The sequence below is a fragment of the Amblyomma mixtum genome, chromosome 2, assembly GCF_055824585.1.
Source record: "Amblyomma mixtum isolate Tamu chromosome 2, ASM5582458v1, whole genome shotgun sequence".
NCBI classification, from domain to species: Eukaryota; Metazoa; Arthropoda; class Arachnida; order Ixodida; family Ixodidae; genus Amblyomma; species Amblyomma mixtum.
Genome location: NC_143013.1, coordinates 99195919 through 99209125, shown reverse-complemented (window position 1 = coordinate 99209125; position 13207 = coordinate 99195919). Strand labels below are relative to the sequence as shown.

Genomic DNA, 13207 nt, shown 5'->3' with positions numbered 1-13207 from the left:
ATTTTGTGATAAATGACGCAGTCGTCTGCGAAAAGCCTGATAGAAGAATGAGAGATGCATTCAGGAATATCGTTAATGTAAATTAGGAAAAGAAGAGGTCCCAGTACCGACCCTTGTGGTACACAGGATGTCACAGAGGTGTGAGAGGAGGAACAGCCGTTAGCAGAGACATATTGAGTTCGATTCGATAAGAAGCTTTTAATCCAGTTCAGTACGTTAGGGTCAATGTTAAGCATGCTAAGCTTAAGAATTAGGAGATCGTGGGAAACAGTATCAAAAGCTTTCGCGAAGTCCAAAAACACACATTCTACATCAATGTTCAAGTCAGTGTAAGCAAAAAGGTCATTAGTAAAACATACAAGCTGTGTTTCATATGAAAATGTCTTCCTGAAACCGTGTTGTTCTGCTGAAAAGAAGGAATTAGACTCAAGAAAATCAATCAGATGAGAGTATATGATATGCTTCAAAATTTTACATGGTATACTTGTGAGTGATATAGGACGATAGTTATCGGGAGAATGAGTGTTACCTGATTTTGGTACTGGAACAACCTTGCCAACCCTCCAATCGCCTGGAAGCACTGAGGAAAAGAGTGACTGGGAAAAAAGCATTGAAAGCATAATAGAAGAGTAGGGTTGAGTGAGTTTCAGCATTTTAGAGCTGATTGCATCGTCACCGGGCGAAGAACACATTTTCAAGTTTTCAACCAACTTTTACACGCCGACCCAGTCAATACTGATAGGGTCCATTGGCAAATAAGAGAAAGTAGTTACAGACGGTAAAATATTAGCACTTTTCTGGAAAACGGAAGCAAACACATCATTTAAAACGGAACAACACTGGTTCAGAGGAATGGAAATATTGTCAGAACGGGTTAGTTGAATTACCTTATCTTCTTTGCCCCCAACAATATTCCAGAATTTACGCGGATTAGATTGCAGAAGTGATGGGAGGGTGTTGTCAAAAAAGTTCTGTTTAGCATCTTTAACAGCTATTAAATATTCAGCATGAATGCGATTATATGCTGCCCAGCGTTCAGGAAGGTTAGATGCTTTAGCGCGACGAAAAATGCCCTTCTTTTTGTTGCATAAGCGGCGTAGGGTTTTGGTAAACCACGGAGAGGTAGTATTTGAGACAATCCTAATTTAGGTACGTATCTATCTATTAATTCTATCAGTTTATTTTTGTACTGGCAAGAATAAAAGCGCAACAAGACGACACAAAGAAGGAGGAAAAACGACAGGACAGGCGCTAACTTGCAACACTTTACTGTCTTCATAAACCGCCGCACATATATCAACCAAAAGGGGGGGGGGGTAAAGACAGATAGGGGGAACACAGTTGAAGGCACGTGCGAAAAGACTCGAATATGACAAAACAAGAACAGGTGAATCCGCAGAACTATGCCATATCTAAAAACTGACATTCTTTTTTATACATCATGATCGACGGGGTGCTAACACATGCACTCCCACTTTTACATATTCTGTGCGATTCTATCAATTCGCGTGCGATCGTGTCTTTACTTTTGCAGATTACACTTGTTTCCAAGAGTTTTGCTCCACATGCCTTCTTTTTTCCTTCTTATTCTTTCCAGCAATCCTTACAGTGAAGCGGTAGATTTGACCCGGTCCCATTCTTTAATGACAGACTGTGTTCTCTCAAACGGTCATTAATACATCGCCCCGTTTGGCCGATGTAAGTTTTTCCACATGTCAGTGGGATGCTATACACAACTCCAACCGCACAATCTACAAAAGGATGAGCATGTTTCGTTTGGCAAACTTTTTTCTTATCCTTATCCGGCTTAGTCATTCGGCACAATGCGGCGAGTTTCCTGGGGGCAGAAAAAAACACTGGCACCTTGTACTTCGAAGCAACACGCTTAAAACTATGTGCAACTTTGTGAATACGGGATCACAACTGGTCTAATTTTCTTTTCAGAGGCTCCACTTTCATCTCTTTTTTCTTTTCGTACTTTCTTCACCTTTTCCAGCAAAGCTTCGCTGACGGAGCTCAAGACTGAAGGTGGGAAGCCCGCCTGTTTTAGCTTCTGAATCTGGGCGTCAAAGCTTTCCTGCGCTTTGTGGCAACACGACTTCTTTAGAGAGGATTCCAGGCACATCATGGCGATGGCGCGCTTTACCGTTTTCGAATGCGTTGAGCCGTACGGCAACAGTTCCTTGCGGGCACGGGGGCAATAGTTCCAGCATGCGCTTTCGTCAGTAATGGTGATGTCAATGTCTAAAAACTGCAAACTATTTCCCTTCGGGAGCTCATAGGTAAAATCTAAGCATCCAGCGTGATTTTTAAAATCAACTAAAACTTCTTCCACGACCCGCTGGTAGGAAAAAGATGAGTGTTTCCTTAATATAATTAAAAAGTCGTCAACGTACCTAAAACTCTTCAAAACACTACTGTCATCAAATGCACCTGCCAAGGCTTTCTCAATTCCCGCAAGAAACATTTTGCACAGTATGGTTGCCTCACACGAACCAATACATATTCCGTTCTTCTGCAAATAGACCCGATCCTGCAACGAAACAGTCGTGGAACCCAAGTAAAATTCTAAAAGTGTGAGGAAGTTATCCACCGAAATGCCCGCGGAATTGTGGAAGGCAATTTGGCCATTTTCCTCAATGCAGAGTGAGACAGCCGCCAACAACTCTGGCTGAGGAACGGAGTAAAAAAGATCCACAACGTCAACTGAAAATATATATCCGACGGACTCGTTGTTACTCAAAATCAACTAATATCAAGGCCGTTCCTAACAAAGAACGGATCATCGACTACCAAGGTTTTGAGCTGTTTCAAAAGATATCGGCTAACCAGGTTCTGCCAGGTGCCTCTTTCACTCACTATGCACCTAAAAGGTACAAGTTCTTTATGGGTTTTGGCGGTAAAGAATACATCCAAATTATTACTCTTGCAGTCACGAACACCGTTTGCGAGCTTCATCAAACCCAGCTCCTGACACAAAGAAAAGGCTTGACTTTTTACCTTCCCTGGTTTCAGTTTTGTCGCCTTGAAATTTCGGCGAATGGCCTCATTGGCTTTTTCACCGAACATGCCCGCCGGCATGGCGACGAACCCTCCTTCTTTGTCGGCCTGCATGAGCCGAAGGTCATTGTTCCGGAAAAAATTCACAACACATTTCGTTGGCGATCGAGGACGGCGTCCGGCGTTGGGAACGGTCCTGATGAGGCTATCAACCCCATCCAAGAGGCATCTTTCTTTGTCCTCTTTATTGGCTTTGTTTGTACAATGACCAGTTTTCTTCAATAGTAAGTTCGGAAAAGTTCTCAGTGTAGTCGGCAATGAATGATTCTAGTTCAGCTGTGATGGACGTGGTATCGGCGGCATTGTAATCGCATATATGGTCTTAACTATTTTCTCAGGACGAAAATTCTTCCTAATTGTGAAGTGAAGCAGTGAGTGGTCACTCAGTCCTTCTAGGTACGTTGGCGGAGAGACCAAATCTGGAGCTGTAGTAAAACAGAGGTCTAAAATATTAGACGATGTGCTGGTGGTACGTGTGGGTTTGTTAATTAGCTGGGTTAGATTAAAATCGGCGCAGGTGTCTAAAAAATTAGTGCACTCGGAGGATGGCTGCTTAAGGGAGGGAATACAGTTTCGCCACACTATGTTTGGGAACTTAAAATCACCCAGTAGGAATAAGTGTGATTTCGGGTGCCGAACAATTAATTTATTCAGGGCATCATGAAGGTCGGCGCAAAAAGTAGTAGGTGAAGATGGGGATCTATAACAAGCGCAAAATCTAAGGTCACCCGTTGGAAAGCTAACATGGATGCAAACGATTTCTAGTGGTGAATCGATAGAGATAGCAAAGGAATTGATAGCAGAGCTCACGGCAATCAGTACACCTCCGCCTGTTCGGAAATCGCGGTCGTATCTGTAAAACTTGTGTGTTTTTTCGCAGAACCACATACTAGAAATTCCAGCGATGATCTTGTTTGTTCAGCTCCACAAGGCGCAGGACGCCGTAATGCAACTAAAAGAATGTGAGATTTCCTGAGCTTGAGCTTGTGAGTAATGCATACATCTGCTTTTGCGTCTAATAGAATGATGAAGCGAGAGAAAATTTACTAAGTAATCAATTCCATAGAGAATGTCCATAAAATGCGTCATATTGTTAGATCCGCCTTTTTGTTGCTCGTTACTTCCAGAAATATTATCTTTAATACAAGTAGAAAAAATTCAATGCAGGCTGATGGCGCCGTCCTGGTAACGCGCAGAGAGCTCCTCGAGCGCATGCAGTGCTACGCAGCGGGATTCCAGAAGCACGGCCTCGGACCTGGTCACAGAGTCTGCGTCCACTTAGAAAACGGTGTCGAGAACTTTGCTGCCATGTGGGGCTGCGTCTTCGCAGGGGCAAGCGTCGTCCTGGCGAGAGCATCGCTCACTGAACGTAAGTGGGGAGCGTGAACAATGCGCAGTTTCTTTTTCTTTTCATTCAGCTACAATGCCGTACTAGTAACCATGCTGTGAATGTTAATGTTTGGGCAAGATGTATGAGTAATTTTTTTTCAGAAAACTAACTAAAATTAATAGAGTAAATTGCTGGGATAGTTCGTTCATAATGCGCAAACGTGGAACTGTGGTACAACTGAAGTCCATAGGTGCAACTCCAGCGGTGTTTTGTGTCTGCCTCCTTGCCCTTGTCCTCCGTCTGTTGCGCTGGTTCCACCTGTGCGCATTAACTAAAATCACAGCATTCTTTCAGCAATTTTTCTCGAAAAGCACTGTTATCAAGATTAAATCAGGCCTAAAAGGGCAAACCGCATTTCGTGGACAATTACCGCCCTCGTCGTTCGTGATATTGCCACAAAATTCCTATGACGAGTGGTTCTCGGGGCTGGTGGTTAAAGGGTAAAGAACGAATCATTTCTAGGTTGCTTCCAGCATTCCTCTTGCAACCTCGTGTAAAGAGGTCGCTGTAACACACATGCCGACTTAGCCATATTATCTTGATGAGAGTAACAAGTCACTTTGGGGACACATTCTGAAGACTTCCAAGTGTAATACGGTGCCAATACAAAACGTATGGCCATTCTAGCTGACAACAGTCCGCGCCTCACCGTCGACCGGTTGGAGCTTCCCGATAAAAAGACTGAACTGAAAGACTGGTCGGGGACAACACATCCATTGCAAACTGTATCCAATTTTAGTAGCTTGCATTCTACTTAATTGCCACCCAGGTGCGCTAATCGTGCAGGGGCAACCTCCTGTTACCGTCAAGAGGCGGAGATGAAGAGAATTGACAAAATTCCTCAAGTTTAAAGCCTGGACGAACTCCGCCAGGAAACTTGAGGGCCAGTTCTACTCTTAAGCTCTCGTCGTCGAAAGCGTTTTATGCAGTGCATGGATACGAGCAAAAATCTGGCGATTAATTCTCTTTTTTTTTGCCTGTGCGCGTCAAGGCGAATTGTGCTACCAGCTACGCGACAGCGAGAGCACTCATATTCTGACAGAACCTGCTTTGGTAGAGAAGACTGCTCAGGCGGCGGCGTCCCTGCAAATTCAGGTGAGATACCGCTTTTAGTTCACACTCGCGTGTTTTAATAAATACTGCTTTTTTAAAGTCTTTAACGCATACAGGCCTACAATTAACTCGTGTTTTGTTGTATAGAAGCTCTGGTTTCTGCTTGAAGGTATCTACAGCAGTCGGGCGAGAACAGCACACGTGTCTTGGAATTTCAGCATGTTTCTTACTAGTGATGTGCACAAAAGTGCAGAGATTTGGTCAAGGACGCTAGTCGATAAATACCCTGAGCACTAAAAAACTGTTTAACCACCAGAAATTATTGGCTCTGATTTCCTTGAGTCTGTGAAAACTATTCCTTCCCTCTTTCTTAAGTTATGAGAAGTTCCTCTATTATTTTCCCAACCCCGTCGCCAAAGTTGTATCGGCAAAGAAGGGGCCGACACACGTTTATTTAGACACCATGTGCTTCTTCCCGAAGCTTTAAATTGCCCTCCGAGAGCAGAGAACCCCGGCGCATAAGCACACACTTTGCCGTCGCCGGCAGATGCCAAGGGTGCCACCTAGTGGGATATGACAGCTTCCCAGTGATCCATCGGTGTCATCCTTTCAAGGCAGTGCTCCAAAACTGTCATTGTAGACGCGGCCAGCAATTACTGCTCCCCTGGCCAGTTTGACATAGGGGACATCACGTACGACATTTCTCCCTCTCAAACAGGGAACAAATTTGGAGCGGCACATCCAAGAGATCCTTTGAACAACTCTTAAAGGTTTGCTTATTACTCATTTTAAATTAAGGTTTATATGCGTTTCCTGCCCTAGGATATGACGGGCTACTTCGTTGACAACACGACAGTTATCTTTCTGTAATACACTAGATGCTTGAAAGACGCTCCGTTGTTACCGCGCTACGAATTTTCTCTTATTGATGCCGTGGACAGCAAGTGATCGCGCTGCACTGCAGAGACCTGAATCTGAGCGGTGTGCGATCGGGATGAGGCCAAACTTAGAGACCGCTTAAAATGGCTGTTACATTCCTCCTTTGTCGGAGCACTGAATACTCTTTGAGCCGCCGCGGTGGCTCAGTGGCTATGGTGCTTGGCTGCTGACCCGAAAGACGCGGGTTCGATCCTGGCCGCGGCGGCTAGAATTTCTTTGGAGGAGAAATTCTAGAGGCCCGTGTACTGTGCGATGTCAGTGCACGTTAAAGAACCCCAGGTGGTCGAAATTTCCGGAGCCCTCCACTACGGCGTCTCTCATAGCCTTAGTCGCTTTGGGACGTTAAACCCCATGAACCAAACCAAACTAAACCAAACGAATACTCTTTGAAACTCCCTGGAAAGCCAGCCGCATAAATTCACAAGACTAAAGAACTTGTGCTACTTTGCATCTTAGTATCAACCATAGCCCAAATCCACAAGTCCAAAACAAGGCAAACTGTACAGAACCAATTCTACGCAGTTTTTTTATGCTCGTAACTGTAAGGACATCAAAGAACAGCAAAAGGTGTAGTGCGCACTGGCGTTGCATAATTTTCGCTTTTTTAGAGCGAGCGAGTTTATTTTACGCCATGTGCAGGGGTTCTTCTCCACGGGTCCAGCGGAAGGCTTCGTGTCGACGGCTGAGTTCAGAGACCTGGACGACGCCTCCTTCATAGAGATTCCCATTCATGACCCCAGAGAGTGCGTCCTCGCTATATGCTACACGTCAGGCACCACGGGCCTGCCCAAGGGTGCCGTCACCACACACTACGGCTTCTTGGCCAACATGGCAACAGCAGGGTGAGTGTGTGAACCCTTTCAATCTTGGGGGGGCTGAAGAACAATGCCTACCGCAACAAACTCCGCTGTTGTGGAAGCCAGAAAAGAAATTACTGAACGTGAAAATTGATTGATTGCATGTCAGTGTAGTTCACTTTACTACATTAAATGGTCTGTAGAAAGCAAACAAAAGATTGAACAATTAGGGGTAAGGACGGCAGCAGGTATCTGTTACGAAGATCCAGATTTAGGGATCGCATTTGAATTTATACGTGCATGCAAGAGATAGTATAGCACAAAGAAAGGAACCACAGCCATTACTTTCAGGGTTTCTATTAGCCTCACTTGGAAAGTAAATAGGGCGCCGTTCGGACTACCCTGACAAGGTAGGCGCCACCCGCTGATAGAGCACTGACGCACGTGCGAAACTCCGGAGCTCTCGCTCAAACTTGACCACTGAGCATGACGAGAGCTTCGCCACTTTTAACGTGGTTTTGTTAATCGCCAGTGTTTCACTGTCCCTGGCAGTGTTTATTGGTAGCAGTGCACGACAGAACGACCCAGCCGTTAACTAGTGAACATCACTGAGCATCGACGATATATGGCCCCTCTGTGGCTTATGTGTCCGTAGAACCTCTTTCCCTTTTCAATGACACTTCATAAGTACACAACATAAATTTGTAGATATGAAAGAAGCCAACAGCCACAGAAACCAAGGGACACAGGGGATTTTTTTTAATTTATTTATTTGTGGTGTTGATCAATTTAGAATATTACTGAATATGTTATCGGTTAAAGCTAATTGATTAGAAAAGCAGAAGAAAAAACAACCACATGCCGCCGGTGGGATCCGAACCCACGACCTCCGAATTACGCGTCAGGTGCTCTACCTCTGAGCTACGGCGACGGCTGTCAAATGTTCTGTTTTCGGGGGTATTTATGTTTACAAGTAACCTAACCTTAAGAGTGTTCATCAGCGCCACCCACGTTCATAAGCGGCGGACGTAGAACGTCCTGAGTTACCGCAGGTGTGACGTAGAACGTCATCGAACGGAGAAGGTGGAAGCTGCGTGAGAACCCTCTTATGCTTCCTATGGCGTCAAGGCTGCCAGAACCGAGGCCCTCGATAAGCAATTAAGTAAACAAGGGAAGGGAAATGAGGGGCTCGTTATAAGTATGAAAGAAGCCAACAGCCACAGAAACCAAGGGACACAGGGGATTTTTTTTAATTTATTTATTTGTGGTGTTGATCAATTTAGAATATTAATCAATATGCTATCGGTTAAAGCTAATTAGGTTAAAGCTATCGGTTAAAGCTAGAGTGGATTTCAATCAAAATGGCTAATATAACTATTTAGTACATCGAGAGACAGGCAGGCGCTCTGCACCTTCTCTCCCTAGAAAAACTTGTTCCTACATTACGGAGACGATTGCTTCGGTATGATTAAAAATTCTCAGATTAAAAACCTTGAGTTCCATCTATATTCCATTGTCCAACCTATACCGTTTACCGTTGAACGTGAACAACATGACAGACTTCCTTTTCTCGATGTTCGACACACAAGGCACGAAAAAGGCTTGTGGTTCTTGGTATACGTAAAGCCATCCCACACGGTCAGTTACTTTTCATTCTACTCGTCATCCCTAGAAGGAATTGCCGCTAACAGATTTATTGAAGATAGCTGAGGCTATCTGATGCTCTCCTGAAGAAAAAAGTGAAAAGAACTGACTCATCCCTGACTTCCAAAGAAATAGATAACCCAGCTACTTCATTGTCACTCACATCCGAAACCAGAAAAGAAGCAACAAAAAAATTTCAACGTCTGGCCCAAGCACAACGCCATCGGCACAACGCCTATGCATTCATTAAGCACAAGGCGTCAGTGAATGCTTGTCCGTAACCTCGGAAAGGAAGATGTGCAAACCCCACACAAGCCCATTTCCACCATCAGGCAGCTTCTCCCTCGAACAAAAGACCATCGTCCTAAAGAAAAGGCCTAAGGCGTGGCATTAAACATCCCGTGATAAAAATGCGCGGCTTCGTACTCTGGCGAAACCAAGAATTTTCCCAAAATATCGTAGCAGCACAAAGCTGATATCAGAAAATTTGACAGGAATTGATTCATGGCGGCCGAACACTCACGAAGCCGTTCTTTTGAGCACCAAGCCACACACGCGAAGGAGGCAGATTTTTGAGGCATGGCACATTCAACAGACGCGGGGGAATGTTAGCTGCTCCCTCGGAGCACTTCTCGCTTTCAGACGCGTGGTTTTCAGTCAGTGAACTAGCGGCTGACTAAGCGAGGGCTTAAAAACCAAGCTGCAACTCGCCCGTAGTCAATACTTATGAAGGAACCTAAGAAGTTCCAAAACATCTTGTTATCTCAATTTATTTATTTAATAATACTGTCAAGCCTCGTGTGAGGGTCCTTACAGAGAGGGTATAAAAATTCACACCAAAATTAAATTTCCTTTTCGAACATATATCCCCCCTGTTGAATATTTTCCTTTGATCCTAAGTACTATGCTATATGATATCAGCCTTGGAATATTTAAAGAAAAGGAGCGTTTTGGTATACATCCGACATATCTGGTTCATTCAAAAAGCATGATTGATTTGCTACTGCGGTAAATATGTACAGCACAATGTGGCGTGTGCGTCGACGTAAGGCCATCGTTCAGGTCACGTTCAATACGGTCGCACCTTGCTGCATGCTGCGAGGTTTTCCCCACAGAGCACAGATATTGTACACAAATTTTGTGACACCCAGGGAGCTGAAACCTGTCTTTTAACAGTGCAGACGAGAGAAACCTGCCTATTTTTCCGGCAATGCAGTACCAGTGACCATGACGAAAACACCAAAAACCGGCGTTGCCTCTGTGAAGAGTAAATATTTTCTTGTGAAACCAAGCAAATGAAGTCTCCGTCCACCAGACGCGCCACATTTCTTCACAATTTAGCATCATCCTCCGTAAGCACCTCCTACCCCCAACCCAGCTATATCCACAGCCCTACAGGCCTTCACCATTACGACCCCACGCAGCAGCGGAAGTAAAAGGAGACAGCGAAATTGAATTGAACGACACCGCGGAAGACCAAGCTGCTTTCCTGAAGCTCCACCGCCCAGCCACTTCTCAGCCCCACTGTCAATCAATCTCCACCCACCGTATAAAGCATTCATTACAGTAATAGCTTCAAAGAAAACATCCGGGCTGATTCCAACTACTATGGCAGCTTTATCGCATAAGATTTCATGATTTTTCGGTATATCTTTTTTAACGAATGAAACAGTACCAATAAACTTTGCAAACACGATTTCCTGATTGAATAAGCATTTATTCTACGTTTAGTAAAATTTATCCAAAGTGTGCGGAGATACGGAGGCCGTAGCTGGCAAAAGACACTTTCAATTTGAGAGATGTGGGAGAGGCTCTTGCTCTGCAGTGGTCATAGTCAGGCTGATGGTGATGAGGAAGAGCTAAAATGATAAATTAAAATAGCAACACCATGTATTCGCCAACGCTACGAGCACCTAACTTCAAACAACGTTCTGCAAGGAGCAACGAGGCCCCACTTTAGCACTGCAATACATCAAAGCAATTGGTGTAGTTTATGCACTTAACTTAAGAATACCACGTCTTCAAGGTTATACAGCCATTGGAAAAGGGTGGGCCATAAATAATGGTGCTGAATGGATATTATGACAGATTTTCAAAGCATTTACAGGTGCTGCGGATGCGGTACGCGGCAGACACTGCCCGATATATGAATCTTCGATATTTTTGTAGCTGAAAAATATCATTACTCTACAAAGAATGGAAAAAGTTTCGAGAGAATCTTCTCTATATATCACGAATGTTGTTAAGGAGCTATTATCTGAACATGGAATTAACATTAGAACACCCGTTTAGCACAATGAACAGCAAACCTTACACTAAAATTTGCAATTCAATGTATAACAGTAGTTAAAGTCGCACGTAACTTAACGTAAGACCACCACAACAACCACATTGCAATGCTTGCTACACACAAATATTGCTATGCTTGGTGCTACCTAGGCTACTAGGAGAAATATTGGATGGATACACTTGGCGAGAACGAGGGCACGTAATAAACAGCCTTCCTGAAATCAGGAAAGCTCGTGGGACTTTTGCATGGATCCCGGAAAGCCGCGTTGCAGGCGTCACTGCCGTGAAGATTGCTCTTGTTTACTGGGCTTAACGCCGCAAAGTCAATCACTCTATGAAGGATGACGTATTGAGGGCTCCACAAAATTTCTCGTGCCTGGAGGACTTTCATGTGCACTGAAGTTGAAGGCTACACAGACCTCTAACACTTCGATTCTATCAAATTGCTACAACATCGGCCGGGATCGAACCCGCGTCTTTTGGGCCAGTGGCCGAGCAACATAACCACTGAGCCACCGCGGCGGCTCTCTCTCTCGTGGACAGAAAACCTACAACGGAAGATTAGTATCTCGTCAAGACGCTCCTGGAATTGTGTATGATGTCTGGAGGTTTAACGTCCCAAAGTAACTGAGGTTATGAGGGACGCCGTAGTGAAGGGCTCCGGAAATTTCGACCACCCGGGGTTCTTTAACGTGCACGGACCTCGCAGAGTACACGGGCCTCTAGAATTTCGCCTCCATCGAAATTTAACCATCGCGGCCGGGATCGAGCCAACGTCTTTTAGATCAGCAGCCGAGCGCCATAACCAATGAGCCACCACGGTGGCACTTTTAAGTAAATGTTCTCAGTATGACTGTTCTTGACACAGGGTCACAAACCCACAACCACAACGGCTGTTTAAAGCTATGATCATGAAGAAGTAATGAGAAAGAGTAATCACTAAAATTTAGCGTCCAAGTAAAATAATTGATCACTCCGAAAACCAATCTTGAATTTGATGGAGACAAGCCGTACTCACTAACGACCTTTTCAGTTCCTTGAGCTAACAGAGTCTGAAAGTTGATCCTCATCGCTGCTGGGAAGTATATTTTTGGTAGAACGTTAATTCCTTGGAAAGATTAGTTCACTGCGGACGATACACAAAGAAAGAAGGCCGGAGAAAATAATTTAAAAAGTGACTATCATACAAGCCTGACAAAATGGGCTGCACAAACCTCGCAGACAAATTTTAATTGGATGTCTTGACCTAGCTGGGTATATGCAAATAACAATTACCGCAGTACTATTTACTGCTCCTTTCCAAAGCGCTCTCATTTTCCAAAGCGGCCAAAATAATTGGAGCCTCCGCAGCCTCACAATACGATCACCTAATATGAAAAACTGTTACGAAGTGTGCTCAAGAACTCGCAGGAGCCATTTACAGGCGCTTTTTCACGGCATTCCTTTTGAAACGACGAACAATCCGGGAGTAAGTATTCAATTCCGTCTCAGTAGTTCACGATGATGCCGAAAAGCATAAGCAGCAAGCATCGGATCAGCAGCAAGCCTTGAATCCAGGTAAATTAAATATCCGCTAGTCGTGAAAGAGATATAACCGTTGGCCCCTTCCATCGAACAATGTCGCAGAGTTAAACGAGCCGTACAAGGACACGAGTAGCTTAATACTGCTTTCGCCCAGGGCGTTCATGCACCTCGTGTTAAATTAAAGAATAGAGGCGGAACAGCTGTCTTCCTCTATCGCTTGCGCGGAATTTTCTGTTCCAGTCGCCATGACACGCCGCCTTGCCCTTCAGAAGTAATAGTTGACGAAAGTATCGCCAGCGGTATGGCCTAAAGCACACATTAGCAATGTCCAGTTTTATTGTGAGGGCCTTGAAACTCTACGACAAAGCGTTGCATGCGTAAGACCCAATATAAGAGTCATGCATTGCTGCATGGCAACAATGGACCTGGTCACACGGCACTTTCCATTAAGTGGTTTTCCAGAGGAGAAACCTTATAAGCTCCTCAGCCTCTGTATTAAACTGATGTGAGT

General features: G+C 44.6%; 1 protein-coding gene across 1 annotated transcript in view; it reads left to right on the top strand.

Moving 5' to 3' along the window:
* Window positions 1-13207, top strand: part of LOC149360256 (uncharacterized) — a 45277-nt gene that overhangs the window by 6832 nt on the left and 25238 nt on the right. Inside the window, exons 2-4 of the mRNA XM_089572255.1 lie at window positions 4228-4429; window positions 5442-5545; window positions 7082-7284. Of these exons, the coding sequence (XP_089428381.1) occupies window positions 4228-4429; window positions 5442-5545; window positions 7082-7284 (509 nt within the window). The remainder of the gene's footprint in view (window positions 1-4227; window positions 4430-5441; window positions 5546-7081; window positions 7285-13207) is intronic.